Genomic DNA, 21,331 nt, shown 5'->3' on the forward strand with positions numbered 1-21,331 from the left:
TCATTGAAAAACCATCTGGCCAGATGGAGGGAGCTTTTCTCTAGATTTCCGCTGGAACATTTGAAGGAATATGTCAGTTGAATCACGGCCCAAGCGAAGTACCTTATTCAACAAAGCACCCCGCAAGGGCAATTCCTTTCCATGGAAGACCATGAGTGGGGGGAATCGTTTGGATCTTCTTACCAGTCAACGGCCCAAGACACCACAAGCTACCGGTCTTCTGACCGAGGGGTCCAAGGATCCTCCCGGGCCCAGGACAGAGGGACCGCAAGGTTCTCCTACCGGCAAAGTTCCTGAGGGGCATTGCTCTATCACCGGACCCAGGCCAAAGAGGGGCGCCTTTACACAAAAGCACTGGCGGACGCAACCCGAGGGCGGCAAGCCTCCCGGGTCCACACCTGAGGTGCAGGCGAGTACCGAGTGACCGCTCATGCAGGTACGTCAGCAGACAAAGATTTCCCTCGCGTTCCTGCTCAGTCAAACAAAAGTGTGGCTCCAGGGGTCGAGATTGTGCCGCAGCAAGAGGTGTGCCTGCCCCAACCTGAGACCACACAGAGCAGTACGCCATCACACCAAGGCAAGAATTAGGGTGGGGTGGTCACCCATGCACACGCCTCTGATGTCATGGTGCACGGCTTACCCAGTGCCATAATTATCGGTATGCTACACCCAGGTGAGCTACACCCAGTCCAGACAGTGTTCCGGAAGGGCCCATCTCTCAGCACCAGCTGCTTTGGACCTCTCCACCCCAGCTTGCGAGGAGCGTTTCTTTGACAAGTTCATTTGCCACATGAAGTCCCAGTAGATGGCTGGAATCGTAAAGGGCCTCCTATGCAGCCCGTGCCAGTTCAACCTCCGTTAGCGCCAGTAAACCCTCCAGCCCCGGTACAACCTCTGACTCTGGAGCAGGCTCAGCCGCCTCAAGCACCACTCCCAGTGCCACTTCCAGCCCCATTCAGGCTCCTCAGCAGCCTCCTATGAGGGCAGACACAGGTCCGCAGCAGGTCCCGGAGGTCACACCGGCTATCCCACAAGCGGGCAGTGCGGAGCAGGCTGCAGTTCCTTAGGCTGTTGCAGACCCCCAGGCCATGGATCAATGGGCTACAGATCCAGCTGACACTGATGAGAAGGACGACACAGAGGCTTCCACGTCAGCAGGCATTTCATGACAGGCTGGCCGGCTTTGCAGAATAGCTGGGTATCCCACAGCCCCAGCAAGAGGATCCTGAGCCGTGAGTCCTGGCTGAGGTGCTAAAGCTCAAAACCTCCACCAGGTCGGGCATACCCCTCCAGAAGGACATTGATGCCTTAGCCAAAAAGGGATGGCCCATGCCTCACACCAAACAGCCTATCAACGCATCCGCAGCCCCACTTCTCCGTAATAGCGGCTGCTTCTATGTATTCCAAGCCTCAAGCCTCTACGTACTCCAGCACAACCACTGCATTGTTTACCAAGGACAACAGGATACTGGATGCCTACGGCAAAAATATCTATTTGAATGCCAGGCTCTACCTTAGACAGGCTAATGCAGATGACATGCTTGCAGCGGCCAACCAGAGCCAGAGGTTATGGAGAGAGATATCAGAGTTCCTCCCGGACCTGCCCTCGCTCAGACAGACGGCGTTCAGTGGTCCTGGCGAAGGCCAAGCTGGTCGCATAGGATTTCATGGAGTTAGCAGTGGCTCATATAGACAAGGCAGGAAGGGTTATATGCATCTCAATGGACATGCAACGCTCCACTTGGATGAGGACCACCAAGTTCAATCCTCATGTTCAGGAAGGCATTCTGGACCACCCGTTCTAGGGTGTGGACTTGTTCCACTCCTCGACGGATGACAAGCTTAACAAAAAGAAAGGCAGCTCACAAATGGATAAATCCTTGACCATCGTTGCCATGCCAGCTGCATAAACGTTTGGTTAGGCGCAAGCAAGGTCAGACAGAGGGAGAACCTTCCCAAATGCTCCAGCCAGACAAGTCACCCAGCCTTCATAGGCGCAAGCAGTAGTGGACCCCAGACAAGCAGTTTTTCTAGTCCCCCTCCCAAGCACCAGCCTCATACGGTAAAAAAAAAATGAGGAGGGCATCCAGGTCCACAGCTCTCTAGTGGGGGGCAGCTTTGCATTTTCCGTTCAGTCCTGGCAGACAAACTTTGCGGACCTGTGGATCATTTTGGGGTTCTCCAATGGGTTCCAACTCCCTGTATTCTCTGTACCTCCACTCTCCCCCACCCTCTTTCACATTAGGACACCCACTCTTCTAGCAGAAACCTTGGCTCTCGTCGACAGCAGAGCGGTGGAGTAAGTCCCCTCCACCCCCCTCCGGATCAGGCTTCTATTCACAAATTTTCGCAATTCAGAAGTACTAGGCGGGCATGAGAGTGGTTCTCGATCTATCCTTTATTAACCTATACCTACCCCTTCAAAGGTTCAACATGGTCACGCCAGCACTGATCACGGAGTCTCTCTGTGGGGGAGATTGGACATGCTCTCTGGATCCCAATGATGCTTAAGTACATGTCCCAAATTGTAGCCCCCATCGAGCTTATCTCAGGTTCACGGTGATGAGCTGCCATTTACAGTACAGGGTACTTCTGTTTGGGTTGATTCAGCCCCTCTGGTTTTTATCAGGCTAATGAATGATGTAGCTTCCATTCACAGAGCCGAAGGTCACCATGTTTATTTGTATCTGGGCAAATAACTGGTAAGAGTTGTGTCACCAGGTGCAGTCCAGTTTACAGCACCTCTCAGGGACATTCTGTATGAGCCGGGGTTCTCCATCAACCAGTGCAAATCTCAGCTTCAGGCCATGGAGTTCCTGGTCTAGCTGGATCTACTGTTGGGACAACCCGGGGGGCAAAGGATTTTTTATACATCAGGGAGGATCGGGGCACTGAGGGTGGCTATCGGCCACTTCCTCATCACAGTAGCTACAACCGCTTGGTGGTTCCAATAACTGTTGGGTATTGTGGCTGCTTGCCGCCTTACTGTCCCATTTGCCAGGCGCAAGATTAGGAGAATTCAGTTGTACCTGGCAAGTTCATGGAACCAGGAGACAGACTCACAGGCCACCACAATCATCACCCCGTCTGACCTCCACCAAGATCTCTTATGGTGGAACCAGGAGAGTAATCTATAGGCATGCCTTTTCTACAACCAACAGCTTCGCTGACGATCACAACCGACTCATCTCTGAAAGGCTGGGGGGCCACCCTGGACATCAGTTGAGTCCACGGCCTGTAGTCCGATGGGGACGACGACAGCTGCATAAATATGTTAGAGCTGGAAGCAATACAGCTGGCATTGAGGGAATTCCTTTTGCTTGCCATAAACAGGGAAGTTGGCATTAAAACTGACAGCTCTACATGTATGTACTACATCGACAAGCAGGGGGGTACCAGGTCCTCTCCCCTGTGCAGGCTAACCATACAGATTTGGGAGTCGACTATCTCACACAATATCCATCTATCAGTGGTCCATTTTCCGGGAGACCGCAATCTGGAAGTGGACAGGCTCAGTAGACTGGGAGAGTCAGCTAGGTTTCCAGGTCCTGAGCGACATAATTTGGGCTTGGGGCCATCCAACAGTGGACCTATTTGCCAGGGAGCACAACAGAATGTGCTATCAGTTCCCTCACTGGGGGACGCTCTTCATCTTCCTGGAAGTGGCACGAGAACCTTTGAATGGCTTATGCTTGTCATTTGGAATTTGAGCCTTGCATCCATCTCCACATAGGTACAGCCACCAGAATTCCTATTTCAGGGACCCTCGATATAAAGTGGTTGTGGGAAGTGAGGGATACCTGCTCTTCCTGTTGTCTTTTAGTGTGGGCCGCAACCAAATCCGAAATCTGCTCATGCTTTGCCTCCCAAGTAAGATTTGGACACATACATTTGGTCTTTAGTACTAGGGGGGAGCTGGTGGTAAGAAAGGTTAACTCACTGAGTATGTTTCTCAGAGCCCAAAAAAGTTCTGGTTCAGTGTTTGTTTCTTGATGTTTGTATGCTTCATTTACTTGTATTTACTAGTATTGAGGAAGGAGATTTAGCATTATCCCACACTTCATACAGTGAAAGCTCCAAACTGTTCCCAGTAGCAGAGGGAGTATGTGGCCATGTTGGGATCCTAGGGGCTGAGACCGGTGTATGGACTAACGGGCACCATTGACTTCCTGCCAGTTTTGCATATGGTGGAGAGAACTACTAGCCGACTGTCGTTCATCAAACTGAAGGACTGTATGGAATCAGTCATTTGGCATAGGGGCGAGAATATGAAGAGGTATTTTTTACCATTCTCTTGGAAATGTGTTTTTGTTTATTGCCCTGTCTAAATAAAAAGTCATAATATAAATGATAAAAGTGTTACTCAGAGCACCCAGCAATGGCCATCCTATGAGAACTGAGATCTGTCTGCGTTCCTTTAAGCCTTACCCTTGAAACATAAACTATAGCATGAAGACAAAACCAGTATCGTATGCTGAAATGTGTTGTTCAGGTATGTCCACTCCACTCCATTCAAGCACAGGGAAGGGAACTGTGTTCTGCAAGATGAGGGATGGCATGAGGCGGGTTAGGGTCTTGCAGGCTTTTCATACTGAAGGTGGAAGTCCCATTATCTGCAAAGGTGTGCTGGCTACTTCTCGCGCTACGAGGAAATAACTTGTGTTTGGAGAAAGGGGCTATGGACGTAGCAATATAAATACATTTTTGGAAAAGTGAGAAATGGTAGATTTCAGTGCCTCATAGTCTACTTACTGTGCAGAAGTGAATATATTTCAGTGGAGGTGCGATTCTAGACTGAGATATGACTTGTTGGGGAGGAGTGATGGAGATCAGGAGAAGTGTAAGGTTGGTCTTAATAGAAAGGGTGGTAAATGCATGGGAAAAACTGTTTTGTAGCAGGAGTGATGCAGGTAAATACAGTAAGAGGACCGAGACAGACACAGGAGAATAACAATTTTGTGAGGGCAAAGACCCTGCTGGAAACCAAATAAGGTTTACAGTTTTTAAACTGCTAGGAGAGAAGATAGGCAGTCAGGATAGACTTAGTTCGCCTCTTAATCTATCAGTGTCTAGGTGTGTAATACACTCAGGTTTGACATTCTTAAACAATGAAGCATGAGTGTTTCCCAGATACTCCTCACGCTTGTTATGTGACCTTCCTATCTCCCTTCCAGGCGGATCTTACTGAACTATGCTGTCTACAACCCCAGCATCGGATACTCTCAGGGCATGTCGGACCTTGTGGCGCCTATCCTGACAGAGGTGCTGGACGAGTCAGACACATTCTGGTGCTTTGTGGGCCTAATGCAGAACACTATCTTCATCAGCTCTCCACGGGATGAGGACATGGAAAAGCAATTGGTGAGCCTGCCAGGGTGCATGATTGCAATGCTATCAACCTGAGTGGGTGGGGGTATGGAATAGCAGCATTTCCCTTATCAGGAAAGGGCAGCATAGCACAGCATTAGCATTCCTCCTTATGGAAAGTGAGTGTGGCTCAGTAGCCATATGCCTAGGAGAGTACAGCAGCCTTTTGGGCACATCAATAAACCTCTCCGACTCACAGAGGTGATGTTACTACGCTGTAACAGTAGCCATCTGAAGGGAGATGGCGGTGGACCACTGCTGCAGTACCCGTCTCATTGGATGATGGCGGTGTCGAACAGCAGCAGTATATTATGGGGGAAAGAATGAGGGTGCAGCACAGGCTCTCATATCCTATCATATTGAAGACACACCAGCTGTACACCTTGTAAAAAAGAAAAGTGGCAGTGCCCCTCTTAACGAGTGGGAGGAGTGGGAAGCAGGGATGGTGGTACATCAGCGGCAACACCCTCCAAGCAATGATCATTCTAATTTGCATGGAGCCCTGATCTGTTGAATTAAGCCTGTGCCCTGATACCATGTTCAATGGGATCGAATAACCTGCATACTCTTATTGGACACATCTGCTAAACAACAAAGGTTTCTGTCTTTCTACAGGGCCTTCTCGTTCTATTCAACATGTTTTCTGTTTTCCAATGTAAATCTCAAACTAGACGTTCTTCCTGCATCAGCTATTGATAACGTAGAATTGAGTTGGAGCATGCACGGCTGAAGAGAGTGGGTAAACGGAAGAAACCCCCTTCAATTGGGAAAGAAGACCTGAAGGGAGTGGCCTAGGTCAAAGTGCTTCTATTTATCCAATACATGTTATAATGGCTCTACCATAACTACAGACCCATTAATACTATGTAGTGTATTTATGCTCCAGTTTGACCCTTAAAATATGGCACCTGGGCCCCTGAATGGGGACAGGAAAGATGAGTCTGAAACCTGGAAGAGAACATAGCTGCGGAGAATGGCACTGGGAGAAAGACACAGTTAGGATTAGTTTGCTGGCAGCATTGAGCAGTTGTGCACTGCAAGTCAGCAGAATGGAGGTGAGAGCCCTGATCTGGGCAAAAGGCAAGATGCAGAGTGTAGGCATTTGGAGGTACCGAACTGAAGGGCAGAATGTTAGTGGGCTGTGTTGAAAGTGTAGGAATCCTCCAAAGCATCATGTCTGCACTAAATGGTAGCACTGTTGCAATATGCAAGCCAGAGGGACAAAAAACTAGAACCATTAGTGAGTTCAGATTTGGAGCACTGGGTCATCTAAGGACGTAAATTAGGGTTTATGTATGTATGTGGTTTTATACATCACAAGCAAAACTGGGGAGCAATGGGATCATGACCGTGGCTGCAGGAAATGGGGAGGGTGTAGAATTGTGTATGTAGGGCATTGAAAATGGAGTAATTGCTGTGAGTTTTGTAGGGGTAAATCCTATGCGATATGGGTCCAGTCCTCTGCAATTGGTTAGAGCAGGATTATGGAAGTCTGCATGTATGTGGGACTGAATCCTGGAATGCTTCTTGGGTGCAGGTTTCCAACAAAGCAAATTGGGGTTCAAGGCCATGGTGGGGAGGACCACAGTAATGCATGGCACTTGAAAGCAAAATACATGGGTTAAGGACATTTTTTGATATTAGGGTGGAATTGCAGGACTCTGGCATAAAGCAAATCTCAATGTCTTTATCCTAGCAGGATAGTGGGCGGTCCTACTCCTGATACTACACTGTAAAGGCCAAGATGTGATGTAGGACAATAGGGAGTTAGACTGATTCAACCTTTTAGGAGTAACCTTCAGTTAGGGTCTGAAGGATTATTGTTTTTATCAGGACACTCCAACTTGAATTTGGAAACATTGCATGAGGGACTGGTTCAGGTGTGCACATGTAGGGGAACCCGTTTCTGGGTTGACTGTGTTAGGAGATGTTTCTGTGTTGACAATATTTTGAGGGACATGAGGTATTGATTGTGTTTTAGAATGACATGGTGTGATGACCATAGAACCTACTTTTGAGTCTGATGTTCTTGATATTTGTAGATGTACCTCCGTGAACTCCTGCGTCTGATGCACCCTCAGTTTTATCAGCACCTTGTCTCACTGGGCGAGGATGGCTTACAGATGCTCTTCTGCCACCGATGGATCCTCCTGTGCTTCAAACGTGAGTTCCCGTGCGCTGAGGCACTGCGCATCTGGGAGGCCTGCTGGGCACATTACCAGGTTTGTATGCAGATATTGGACTGTAAAAACTCTTTTAATGCTGTGAGCAAACAACTGTCTAATTCAGTGGTTGTTTTCAGGTATCTTTAAGATACCAGAACATTCAGTGAAAAGTACAGACCATCTTGTATCTCTCACCATGCAGAGCTGGATTTGAATAGTGATAATCTGAACATAATCAGAGCCAGCAGTTTTCCTTCTCCTCTCTAGTTCTGAAGATCCCCATGTGCCTATTCAGAGTGTCCTAAATCCATCTTTTGCTCTTATTTGAGCTTTTCCATAGATCTAACATTTCTGCTGAAGGCAGCTTCAATGATCTATCATTCCTGCTGGGAATTATTTTGTGGATCCATCACAGTAGATCATTGGAAGAATCTACAAGGAAATACATTGCTTGTGTTCGGCCCATCCCATGTTTGGTTCCTCAGGAGCCCTTGGGTTTTCATGCCAGTCCTTTACTCTTCACATAGTAGGTTGGACACTTGCAACATGCACTGTGACAAATCTAGTAATGTTGTCACTGATTCTCTGTAGGGTAGATTCCCTTTTGTGGCCTGGGAAAGGCAGAAGCCACCTGACCCTGACTCTGACCCTGGGAGTGGCTATCTGTGGGAGGACCACGTGGGGGAAGACCAACTCCAGAGAGGTAGGAAAACACTGAACAAAAATAATTTTGCAGCCATAAATCCACATGATACCCATGTGCGTTTACAGAAGGGATGTTACCTGGCAGTCGGGCTGGACTGCCAATTTTGGTGTGGGACCAAGCCTGATTTGCATATGGTCTTTCCCATTTTGTAATGGCTTGGCAGTTGAAGAACGATGGTCTGGAGGATTGCCCAAAGCAATGCCAGAGGTTAAGATGAATGAATTCTAAACCTTCCAGCCATCACCTCTTCTGTTCTGCCGTAGTCCCCCCGAGTGCGACGGGTATGCCCAGACAAGGGTCCTGTGAACATGGTTAAAACAGAAGAGGGAAAAGCAGACATAATCAACTGACAAGACAAGATGAAAGATGAGTTTTTAGGTCTGATTGGCAAATCCAAAGCGATGAGGCAGAGCGAAGTGAGAGTGTATGGGGGGTCCAATGTTTAGGAGCTAGAAGTGCAAAGGAATGGAAGCGAGAAGAAACACATGGAGGTTTGGGGACAGTTAAGACAAATACATTCTGTGAGAGAGAGACAGAACATAGAACAAGAGTAAAGAAGAAAGATACATGGTGGGTGCAGACCATGGGCATGTGAAGACATTTCAGAGAAAGTGGTAGAGGACAGGTGATTCAAAAGGGATAGATTCAAAAGGGGATAGAGAGTAAAGAAGATATAATTTAATACAGAGTGGGTAAAGCGAAAAGGAGACAAATAGAGGAATTAAAAACAGAAGGAAGTGGAAAAAGATGTGAGGCAGGAAGACCAAACAACAGAGATGATCAGTAATCGATGCAAGAAAAAAGATATTTCGTGGCATGAAAAGAGAGATTGGGGGCGAGCACGACAAATGTTGAAACATGCATAACAGCAAGAACAGGCAATAGAAGAGATGTGAAGAGAGAACGCGAGAGAGGGATCAAAAGTAACACCTAAGTTACACGCAGATGATGAGAAAGGAAAAGAAGATGTAGCAAAAGAGAGAGACGGACGAGGAAAACAAAGAGGAATAGTAGATGCAGGAAAGAATTGAAACTCAGTTTTAGAAGGGTTGAGATGGAGAAAGTGAGATGACCTCCAATTTGGAACATCAGAAAGACAGTGTGAAAAGCATAGTCAAAGGAGAAAAAGATCTGTGTCATCTGCGTATAGATGAAAAGAAAGAGTGAATGATCAGATCAGAGAGGGGAGTAGTGTAAGGGGAGAAAAGAAGAGGACCAAGTACAGAGCCTCGAGTAACGCCATATGAGAGAGGATGTGAACAGACCCTGAAATATGCAGGATGGAAAGAGAGGATATAAGGTGAGAGTGGTCAACAATATCAAACGCCACAGACAAGTCAAGAAGAATAAGAATAGAAGAGAGCTTGGAGTGACGAGCAGACATGCGACAGAGACATGTAAAAGTGCAGTCTCTGTAGAGTGAGAGGGGTGGAAGCCAGAATGAAGAGGAGGAGAAGGGAGTGAAGATGTATATAGCGGTTTACCTGGCATAGTCGGCCCGATCATGAATTTTAAAGCAAAATGGCAGAAGTGAAATAGGCCGGAAGTTGGCAAGAATAGATGAGTCTAAAGTAGATTTTTTCAGGCTAGGAAAAATAAGTGCATGCTTAAAAGTGGTAGGAAAGCAGGAATTTGCAAAGTAGGAATTCATAAGATTAGTAAAATGAGGGATAGACCTGAGGGATAAGAGAGGAGGGAAGAGGATCAGAAGGAGAAACAGTGAGGTGAGCATGAGCCAGAAGAGCAGAAGTATCAGAATCAGCAATTGGAGAGAATAAAGAGAGAGAATACGGAGGGAAGGAAGGAATACCAGAAGTTAAAGCTGAACGAAGATTTGCCACCTTAAACGTAATGTAATTTGTAAAGTCAGAGGAGGAGAGAGACGAGAAAGAAAATGGATCAGGCGCTTTAGGAAACAAAATATTGTAAAGAAGTTGATAAAGACGACAAGAGTGATGGGGTAGAGAAAGTGTACGTTCCGAAAAATACGATTTTTTGTAAAAGTATGGTGGGTTATCCTAGATGGAATAAGACAGGGCATGAAGACAGAAAAGAAACAGTGAGGTGAGCATGAGCCAGAAGAGCAGAAGTATCAGAATCAGCAATTGGAGAGAATAAAGAGAGAGAATACGGAGGGAAGGAGGGAATACCAGAAGTTAAAGCTGAACGAAGATTTGCCACCTTAAACGTAATGTAATTTGTAAAGTCAGAGGAGGAGAGAGACGAGTAAGAAAATGGATCAGGCGCTTTAGGAAACAAAATATTGTAAAGAAGTTGATAAAGACGACAAGAGTGATGGGGTAGAGAAAGTGTACGTTCCGAAAAATACGATTTTTTGTAAAAGTATGGTGGGTTATCCTAGATGGAATAAGACAGGGCATGAAGACAGAAAAGAATATAAAAAGTAAATAGATGGGTAAATGGCTAGTCGCCACACGATCAGGCGCGAACAGGGGCAAACAGGAATAGTCAAAGCCCATAGAAGGTCACCCTTTGAATGGGACTTCTAGGGCGAAGAACGCCCTAGGGGGCACTTCCTGATTTGGCGTAACCGCACCAGTCGCTAGTGTATGGGTGAATCGGTCTATAAGACCCCCCTCCCCGACATGCCCCACCTGCGTTAGATTCGTGACTCGGCAGAGGCCCCCCATGCACCTGTGCTCGGGTGGCAGGGTGGCTGCTGATCGACACACAGAGCCAATCGGATTGTACTGTAACATACCATGGACACCATTTTGAAATCTTCAAGACTCCATTTTAGATGGAAACAACCAAAACTCCACTGAAGCAGCCTGCGTGTGAAAGCTGCAGCTTGGCCCCCGCTCACTGTGCACAGGGAGTCGTGCACTCCCCCTGCACCTCCACCCCATGGCAGATCCGCTGAACGCTCGTTCTCACGAGCAACCACACACGAACGAGTATCAGAACAAACACTGTATCATTTACCTTCCGCAGTACATCACCATCCCCGAAGTGACCTGACTCATAGTTCAAGTCTGGAAAATAACAGGAATCATCCCAATTGAACAGACCTCGACCTGGCATCTAACCCCTAACATTAAAATATATGGTGTCAATAACCTTCCAGTATGAATCCCTGCCCATGTCCCCCCAAATGAAGTAACTGTATACCAAAGCCTAACGATTCACAGAGTTGTTGTGTAAATTATAACACGGGTGTTGGGAAAGGGATAAAAGCTTATAGTACTGATAAAGCAAGAATGACCACAGCCCGTTGTACGACACCATGTGCCTTGGAGACTCAATGAAAGGGCTTGATAGAGCCCACCTAGTGCTAACTAACGATTGCTGCTAATGTACAAAGGAAGGTGAAAAAGCATTACTGAGAGTACTTGTGCGTCTTACAGTGGGACACGTTTAAGTGTTATGAACAAGAATGCAAATGTACAATCACACATGAACTTATTGCTTCTATGCTCCTGAGTACACAACCCAACCTGATGCTACCTCATGTGTTATCCATCCGTTGCCTTATGTAATTACCAAAATGTATTCAACTAATGTTATGTGATATATGTGACGCTGCCAGACTCTCATAATCGCACACGAAGAAGTACATGAATGTATAACCAGCCTGTACATGAAGCCTGTAATCGTCCTAATGTTACTAACTTTATTAACTGTCCCCTCGTATGGTATACTGTGCAGCCCAGGCAGCGACAATCGCGCAGAGCCACAAGGCCATCTCCCCCTCCTTGCAGGTGTGCGGGTAGCACAGCCTCACCTCCCCTAACTCTGCTGGACCTGCTTCAAGTATTCACCTCCCCCATGTCCGAGGCCGCCATGATCGGCCAAATGAATTATTTACAACCTGGTCCTAAACCCCACCACCTCAAGGGGCCAGAGGTGCACCCTCGCTGATCCAGTAGTACTCCAGTTCACCCCAAGTTAATGGGCTTTGGAGATGGGTATTCAACCCTGGACTAACATATCATAAAGTAATTCCCCACTACATCGAATAGAACAGAACAACAAGGCAGCTCACCTTGTGCCCTCAGACGAGACACCCAGGTTTATGACACCCGGTCAACAGGTCAAAAGTAACAGTGCACTGATGTATTGGTGAAGCTTCACACTGCATGTTGTTTCTCCGTTCGCCTATTATTTCTTAGAGTAACATATTGTAGGATTTACAGGACAACTGGAATCGTGTGTGTGTGTGTGTGTGTCTGTGTCTCTTTCGGAATCATCGACACTGACTGCGTCTGGCCGGGCAGCTCCACCCCGACGAGCCGAGCTAACCCCTTCACCCCACGTTGGCACCACGCGGATGTCAAGAATCCAATATTTGTGTTGCCTAGCGCACACCTAGGTTTAAGGTTTTTTTACAGGATTTGTTGAAAATTTACGGGGTGCCGGGGAGAATAACAACCTTGACACTGGGTTGTTTTAACCTATGTAAATCCAACAGATTGTCCACAAGATTGTGGAACTCTCCCGTCCCCTGCACACCCTTTATACTGTAGAAACAGTCAATATTTCTATACAATGGTAATATTCAGTTTCTTTCAGAAAAAAGAAGAAATTAATGAGAGAAGCTAATTCATGACACTATTATAATAAAACAGAATGATGGGGACCATCGGTTTTAATTGAATTTTAAATTAATTGTTATAGATATGAATTTCAATTCATTCATCATCCAGTCTTTGTAAACATAATAACATAAATGTGTTCATTTTGAGGTTACATTCAATATTATAATACAAGGGCATACAAGGTACTCATCACACTTTCTATACAATAGGCTTTTCACATGGTATATCCAAAGAAAGTAATGATGAATATTTTCTCGACGCGTTTCGGGGTGTCCCCTTCTTCAGGAATTGATAGCCCTCTTCATTGCCATTAATCTTTGTTTCGTCTATAATATATGATACAATGATCAAATTTTAGATTCTCACTGATAACTGTCATTTAACTCTTGGGAGAAATTTTTAATAATAATCACCTGGATGTTCAATGTGGAATATCCTAACTGGATTTATTATCAATAGCAATATCAGCCCAATAATGGTTATTCAACCTGTAGATGTGATAAAAAGACAATAGGGAAAGCTCAATTAAAAACGGGATCTTAATTCATGAAGGAAAATCTAGTCATGTAATATCTAAGAAAAAATATTACCTTTCGGTATTTCTGTAAAAAGCTACTACATCCATGGAATGGGTCGCTGTGGTATGTAGAGAGTCCTCAGGTACGGAGGTAGTGCAGTAATGGGCGATTCCTCCACTCGTGTCTGTAAAAACACGTATATATACTATATTAGATACACGAAAACAATGGGGTGGGATCATTCTGTGGAGAGTATTCTGTGAAGGCCTCTAGGCTCATGATATGTAATTGGGGAGCTGTTTACAAAGGATTCTCTTACCTCCTTCCTGAGAAGATGGCCGGTGCTGTAGCTCGAACCGTTCTACACGGTTTTCGCTAAAGATGGCCACTATTTACATTATGACGTCATCACGTCGAAGCGTGACGACGTCACTATGTTTAGAACGTCAACGTGTGACGGGAAAACAGTCGTCATACGGACATATTTTAGAAAACAATGTGTAATTAACCAATAGTATATAGGTGTATATCTATACTGGTGCAGGGAGTTTGAGTCAAATGAAATAAAGGTGAAAAGAGTCGAAAGATAAATGTGAGGAGTGTCTCATGTAACTTCTGGGAAATCTATTGTTTACCACGGACAAAAGTTAATCGAATATTGGACATCCGTGTGTTTACTATTTCAAGAGAAGCATGCTCACATTCTATGGTCTGTAACTTAATACATCCTATGTCAGTAAAAAATCATCCTAAGTGAACTGAACAAATTCAAAAATGTATTTAACAGCAATTGATATTGTATCCACACTGGGTTTCTGATTGGGTCAGGGGAAACAGTATTTAGTTACAAAAATGAGGCTAAACTGTAATCTTCGTTCATCCCATTGGGAGCTAGACTGTTTAGTCTCTCTATCCAGAAGATTTCCCTCTGGTTCATACGTCTGGCATGATTGCCACCTCTTGGGGCTCTGTTCACAATTTCCAAAATCACAACCTTTAGTTGAGAAATATTATGTTTCTTTATGGAAAAATGTCTTGCTACAGGTGAGTTAACACTGTTGGTACGTATGTTACTTTTGTGTTCATTCCAGCGCTCCTTGGCTTTCCTTTGTGTCTGTCCAACATAGTAAATGCCGCATGGGCAGCTTAAACCATAAATGATTGATTTCGTGTCACAAGTGGCAAAATCCTTTAGTGGGATTTTTTGGCCATTTGATGGGTGTCTTACATAGCTTCCCTTCATTATGTTGTTACAATTGCCACAATTGAGACAAGCAAACATACCTATTTTCCTCTTGGTGAGGGTTCTTTGATTGTCCACTCTCGGTCTTTCTGCTTTAACTAGGCTATCCCTGAAGTTCCGACCCCTCTTGTAGGCGATTATGGGTGGTTCAGGAAATAGTCTCTTTAGTTGTGGATCCAATTTGATTATACCCCAGTTCTTCTTGATCATCCTTGTTATGTGATGACTCTGTGCTGAATATCTTAAAGCGTAGAGAAATGGGATCTCCTTAGATCCATTTCTTGATATACGGAGGTCTTTCCTCTCCAATGTGAGTGTTTTTTCTTCTGCTTTCTTGATGATAGACTCTGGATAACCTCTTTCCTTGTATCTTTGTGTCATCAATAGGTTTTCATTCCTCAGGGTGTCAGTTGTTGAGATAATTCTCTTTAGTCTAAGGAATTGACTGTAGGGCAAATTATTCTTTAAATGCGTCGGATGATGGCTCCTGAAGTGTAACGTGTTGTTAACATCGGTGGGTTTGTGATAAATATTGGTGATTATCCCATCTTCCCCAATCTCTAGTTCAACGTCCAAAAAATGTAGTTTAGGGGTTCCAATTTCCATCGTGAATTTGATTCTGTCGTGGCCTGAATTGATGTATTTTAGGAATTCCTCTAGTTCGTGATGTTGTCCTCTCCAGATGACGAAAACATCGTCAATGTATCTTTTCCAGGTGATGATTTTTTTGCTAAATTTTGTTGGTATCAAAATCCATTTCATCTCCAAATGGTACATGAATAGATTAGCATAGGCTGGGGCCATTGCTGACCCCATTGAAGTTCCTGATGCTTGTAAATAGTACTGCGTCCTGTATCTGAAATAGTTGTTAATGAGTATAATTTTGCTTAATTTCATTAGGAAGGTTTTGTTTGCTTCACATTCATTTCTTAGTAGACACCATTCGAGTGCTTCCAAACCGTCTTGATGTGGGATGCATGTATATAGACTCTGTACATCAAACGAAACCAGTAGATCATTTCTGTTAATATCTGTTAAGGTGTCTAGGTGATTGAGAAAATCTGTGGTATCTTTAAGATATGTTGTGGTTGTTTGGACTATGGGTTGTAATGCCTTGTCCACATAAACTGCTAGTGGGTTGAAGATACTATCAGTTCCCGCAACAATCGGTCTGAGGGGGGGTTTTGTCAAGTTCTTATGTATTTTTGGCAGTCCATAGAAGATTGGAGTAATAGGATGTTCATTAATCAAAAACAATTTAGTCTTGTTGGAAATCCATCCTTGGTCCTCAGCTTCCTCAAGCGTAGTTTCAATAATGCTTGATATTTCTCTGACCGGATCTTGTTCAATTTTTATGTACGTGTTCTCATCTGTTAGGAGCTCTAAAATCTTCTCCTCATAGTATGTAGTGTCCATAATAACTATGGCCCCTCCTTTGTCTGCCGGTTTTAGGGCCAGGCTTCTGTCATCCGCAAGGTTCTTGATGATTTCATTCTGCCTTCTCCTGGTATTGTAGTTCCTTGTTCTGGTGAAATTAACCCTTTTGAGATCTTTTATCATCTGTTCTTCAAACATTCTGATGGTTATGTTATTGACTTGAGGGTCGAAATGACTCTTGGGTTTCATTTCTAAGTATTGATGTGGCTCTTGTGTAGTGTTGATTCCCATTTGTGAATGAAAAAAGACTTTGAGTCTCATTTTCCGTGCCAGTCTGTGAAGATTGATTTTTTCTTCCAGCAAATTGGAATTCTGGGTTGGTATAAATGTTAAACCTAGGTTCAATGTGTCCGTTTGGTCTTTGGATAGTGGTTTTGATGAAATATTAACAACTAGTTGTTTGGTTTGTTCCGCGATCTTAGATTTCTTATTGCCTCTTCGCGTAGTCTTTTGTCTAAAAATACCGAGGGAGTGGTTTGTGCGTTAGAGGTAGTCGCTTCTTGTGATGTATGTATAATCGGTCCACTTTCCGCGTTCTCCCTATTGATAACTTCGTCCCCACTTGTAGGTATTTCGCTACTGGATCCACTTGGTTCTTGTCCCGGTATTGGTGTTTTGTGGTTTTGTGGTCTTCTACCTGGTGCGGTTTTGTTTTGTGCGTAGTATTCTTGCCAGGAGTATACTATATCCTGAAGATAATCCAACGTATCTCTTCTGAATTTTCGGACTTTGCGTTGTTCTATGTCCTTTTTGTAGTTGTCCAATGTTCTGTTCACTTCCTCTATGATGGTTGTTAATTCCTCTTTGTTTTTAAATTTCGACAGTTGTTCTGTCAGGTCTTCGATTTCACTGTCGAGTTTGCTGACAGATTTTGCTAATTCCTCGATTGTCAATAATATAAGATCCAAAGAGCATTTATTTAAGATCTGCTCCCATTTCTTCACAAAATCTGGGTTGTCCTTGCACAGTGTGGGTCTTAAATATACCCTTAGTCCTCTTGGGATTCTTTGTGCTCGGTAGTATTGTGCTAATGTAGTAGCGTGTAGTTTTTGCGATATCTCCCTTCTGATGACCCTCTCCAATTGTGTAATAAGTTTCTCTGGACTAGTCGTCGTTGGTGTGGTTGTTTCGATTTCCTTCAAAAGCCCTAAAATTCGTGTGGCTTCCTCTTCGTTAAATGCCAAAGTTGTGGCGTGTTTTTCTGTAATTGCATTGATCTTTGAAAAAGACATCCCTTAGGGAGGCGGAGGTGATTGTTAGTATTTCTATTGGGTGCTGCTATGGCTGTTGTGTCACTCCCTAAGCATTTTTAGGGGGGCAGAGAGCAAGAATCCAATATTTGTGTTGCCTAGCGCACACCTAGGTTTAAGGTTTTTTTACAGGATTTGTTGAAAATTTACGGGGTGCCGGGGAGAATAACAACCTTGACACTGGGTTGTTTTAACCTATGTAAATCCAACAGATTGTCCACAAGATTGTGGAACTCTCCCGTCCCCTGCACACCCTTTATACTGTAGAAACAGTCAATATTTCTATACAATGGTAATATTCAGTTTCTTTCAGAAAAAAGAAGAAATTAATGAGAGAAGCTAATTCATGACACTATTATAATAAAACAGAATGATGGGGACCATCGGTTTTAATTGAATTTTAAATTAATTGTTATAGATATGAATTTCAATTCATTCATCATCCAGTCTTTGTAAACATAATAACATAAATGTGTTCATTTTGAGGTTACATTCAATATTATAATACAAGGGCATACAAGGTACTCATCACACTTTCTATACAATAGGCTTTTCACATGGTATATCCAAAGAAAGTAATGATGAATATTTTCTCGACGCGTTTCGGGGTGTCCCCTTCTTCAGGAATTGATAGCCCTCTTCATTGCCATTAATCTTTGTTTCGTCTATAATATATGATACAATGATCAAATTTTAGATTCTCACTGATAACTGTCATTTAACTCTTGGGAGAAATTTTTAATAATAATCACCTGGATGTTCAATGTGGAATATCCTAACTGGATTTATTATCAATAGCAATATCAGCCCAATAATGGTTATTCAACCTGTAGATGTGATAAAAAGACAATAGGGAAAGCTCAATTAAAAACGGGATCTTAATTCATGAAGGAAAATCTAGTCATGTAATATCTAAGAAAAAATATTACCTTTCGGTATTTCTGTAAAAAGCTACTACATCCATGGAATGGGTCGCTGTGGTATGTAGAGAGTCCTCAGGTACGGAGGTAGTGCAGTAATGGGCGATTCCTCCACTCGTGTCTGTAAAAACACGTATATATACTATATTAGATACACGAAAACAATGGGGTGGGATCATTCTGTGGAGAGTATTCTGTGAAGGCCTCTAGGCTCATGATATGTAATTGGGGAGCTGTTTACAAAGGATTCTCTTACCTCCTTCCTGAGAAGATGGCCGGTGCTGTAGCTCGAACCGTTCTACACGGTTTTCGCTAAAGATGGCCACTATTTACATTATGACGTCATCACGTCGAAGCGTGACGACGTCACTATGTTTAGAACGTCAACGCGGATGTCAACCAATCCTGGAGCGGCTCATCACTGTATTGTCTATAGCTTAGTCGACACCCCCAATCCCTGAGACTATGTGCCCCCTATAGCGTGTAGGATTTATGACGTGGTTTTGTAATAAATATGACTGTCTTTGCTATTGTCAGACAGAGCGCTCTCGGAGCTTGCAGAGTCCTTTTCATGCCCTATATTGATTAGATAAAAACCCTTTACGTTCACTCTTGGTCTCATTCCCTCCTGGGGTGTGTCCTTTATTGCCTCTCATAGCGGGGAGGGTACTGCCTTTTGGGGGACGCTTGCTTTCACTAGTCACAGGAGGCGGAACCAAGCTGCGGAAGCTGCGGTAGCAGTGGTGAAATGGCCACAGAGGATGACGGCTCCAATATCCCAGACACGGGGCACAGGCAGCAAGTGACAGCTGAGGCAGGTAAGCAGCGCGCACACACGCTGTCGACTGCAGGTAGCAGGAGTGACCCTACAACTCCAGGGGCGCTTCCTGATATGGTGGTCACGTGGCATCAAGTGACCGCACTAGTCACGGGAGTTAGGACCAAGTTGTGGAGCCTGCGACAACGGCAGTGATATAGCCATGGAAGTTGACAGCTCCAATATCCCATGCGGGCACAGACAGCAGATGACGGCTGAGGCAGGTAAGCAGCATGCACACCCGCTGTGGCCAGCAGGTAGCAGGAGAATCTATTTGCAACTTGTTCCAACGCTGGTCAGGATGCCAGCGACAAGCCAATTGTGGAAGCAGCACGGAGCCTGACACAAAAGACGTGCAGGGAGACTGAGCCAAAAGGCGCTTACCGCTTGATGAATGTGGGCGGCTGGAGCCACCAGGAACGAAGGAAAACAACGCAGGAGCTGACTGGCTGACAGGACGCATGTCTAGTCAGCAGATCGGGAGAGAAGCAGGAGGAGAAATGCTAGAACCACCGAAGACACCTGGTAAGCCTAGGGAGAACGAGTGGGTTACCGGGTCACAGGAAGGCACATGCTGTGTCAGTGATAACACGCGAGAGGCCGATTGAACATATTAAAGAAACTGGCAGTGTTAATGGTGGTTTGGAGACCCAACACTTGAAGGGAGGAATTAAAACAGAAACAAACTTTGTCAAAAGAAGGTCAGTAATCCAATATTGGAAAAACATTGTCACATGGATGATGGAAAGAGTGAATGGAGGAAGGAAGACCCTGACCGCTTAGTGAACCAGTCATACAGTGAGTCTGTGATTCACATCCAAGAGAGGTAGACAAAAGGAGGGTAAAGTTATATCGTAGCAGAAGAGTAAACCAGGAGTGAGAAAAGGAAGTGAAGTGATAACCTCGCAGGCGAGTAAACCAGGAGTAGTGAAATAATTGAAGTGAAATCCCGGTAGGAGAGCAAAACAAGAGTGACAAGAGAAGTGAAGTTCTATCCTGGCAGGAGAGTAAACCAGTAATGAACCTGAAATTGTGAATTCAAAAGGGAAGATTCATACCCATTTTTAAGGGTCAAATAGAATGTCACAAATACCCTGGCAAGAGAGTATACCAGGGGTAGAAAGAGGACGAGTAGTGTAAAGAACTGTGGAATTAAAGGAAACTTAAGGTAAAAGTCATGTTCCTTGAGTAAAGTTGAATTTTGGAAGTAAGTGTAATAAGTGGAGGAATTCAAAAAGGAAGACTCATTCCCCTGGTGTGAATTGGAAAGATGTTAAAGTATTAAATATGGAAAAAAGAAGAGGTGATAAAGGCTTTTTTGTCTATGTGTAGAGGGTTTAGCTATAGACGATTATTGGCATCTGTGCATCTTGTGTGAAGTAACTTCATTTAGGACTTCATGAAGACAAGTAGACTCTCCCATCCAGATTTAATGACCTGTGGATGGGCCCTGTATATGGTATGAATTTAGAACTGGCCAGTCCGTATGCCAAAAAAAGGCCCATCTTTTGGAATTTCCCTAATTTTATTACACCTACTGCCCACATTAGAAGTTTCCGGACCCTCTCCTACAGCAGGAAGTCTTAACCCTGCCAGAGAAAGGTGCTATAGAACCAGTACCTGTAGCGGAGAGGAACAAGGGATGGTACTCCCCATATTTTTTGATTCCCAAAAAGGACAGAGGATTGAGACCCATCTTGGACTTAAGAAATTTGAACAAGCTCCTCAGGAAGGACATGTTCAAGATTCAGGCCCTTCAACTTCAGGATTGGTTGGTGTCATTGGACCTTCAGGATGCTTATTTTCATGTGCCAATCCATCTCAAGCACAGAAAATACCTGAGGTTTGCGCTTGACGATTTGTACTATCAGTTTCGAATCCTACCATTCGGATTGACCTCCGTCCCAAGGGTCTTCATCAAGTTGATGGTAGTGGTGGCAGCGCATCTCAGGAGAGGGGGGATTCACGTCTACCCCTTACCTGGACAATTGGTTGATCAGGGCGCGTTCTGCCGAGCAAGCCCTGATTCATCTGAAAGTCACCTGACACTTCCTCCACAGACTGGGATTCGTCCTCAATTTCAAGAAGTCACAAATGACACCTTCCCAACAGCTCCAGTACATCAGGGCTGTATTAGACACATCCTTGGGAAAGAGCTCGGCTCTCAAGTTGAGGGCTTAAGACATTCTTCAGATGGTCTCCAAATTTCAAAATGCCCAAAATCTCCCGGCCTACGACTTCTTGAGGTTGCTTGGCCTCATGGCATACTGCATTTTCCTGGTGCCAGAAGCACGCCCGGGGATGAGATCCCTTCAATGGGCTCTAAAGACTCAATGGCCCCAATTCTCA

At 44.7% G+C, this 21,331-nt stretch overlaps 1 protein-coding gene across 1 annotated transcript in view; it reads left to right on the top strand.

Annotated features, from left to right (window-relative positions):
- Window positions 1-21,331, top strand: part of TBC1D16 (TBC1 domain family member 16) — a 1,332,482-nt gene that overhangs the window by 1,235,369 nt on the left and 75,782 nt on the right. The window contains exons 9-10 of the mRNA XM_069655199.1: window positions 5,175-5,361; window positions 7,410-7,589. Coding sequence (XP_069511300.1) covers window positions 5,175-5,361; window positions 7,410-7,589 — 367 coding nt within the window. The remainder of the gene's footprint in view (window positions 1-5,174; window positions 5,362-7,409; window positions 7,590-21,331) is intronic.

This window comes from Ambystoma mexicanum, chromosome 3q (genome assembly GCF_040938575.1).
Source record: "Ambystoma mexicanum isolate Mex_15411 chromosome 3q, UKY_AmexF1_1, whole genome shotgun sequence".
NCBI classification, from domain to species: Eukaryota; Metazoa; Chordata; class Amphibia; order Caudata; family Ambystomatidae; genus Ambystoma; species Ambystoma mexicanum.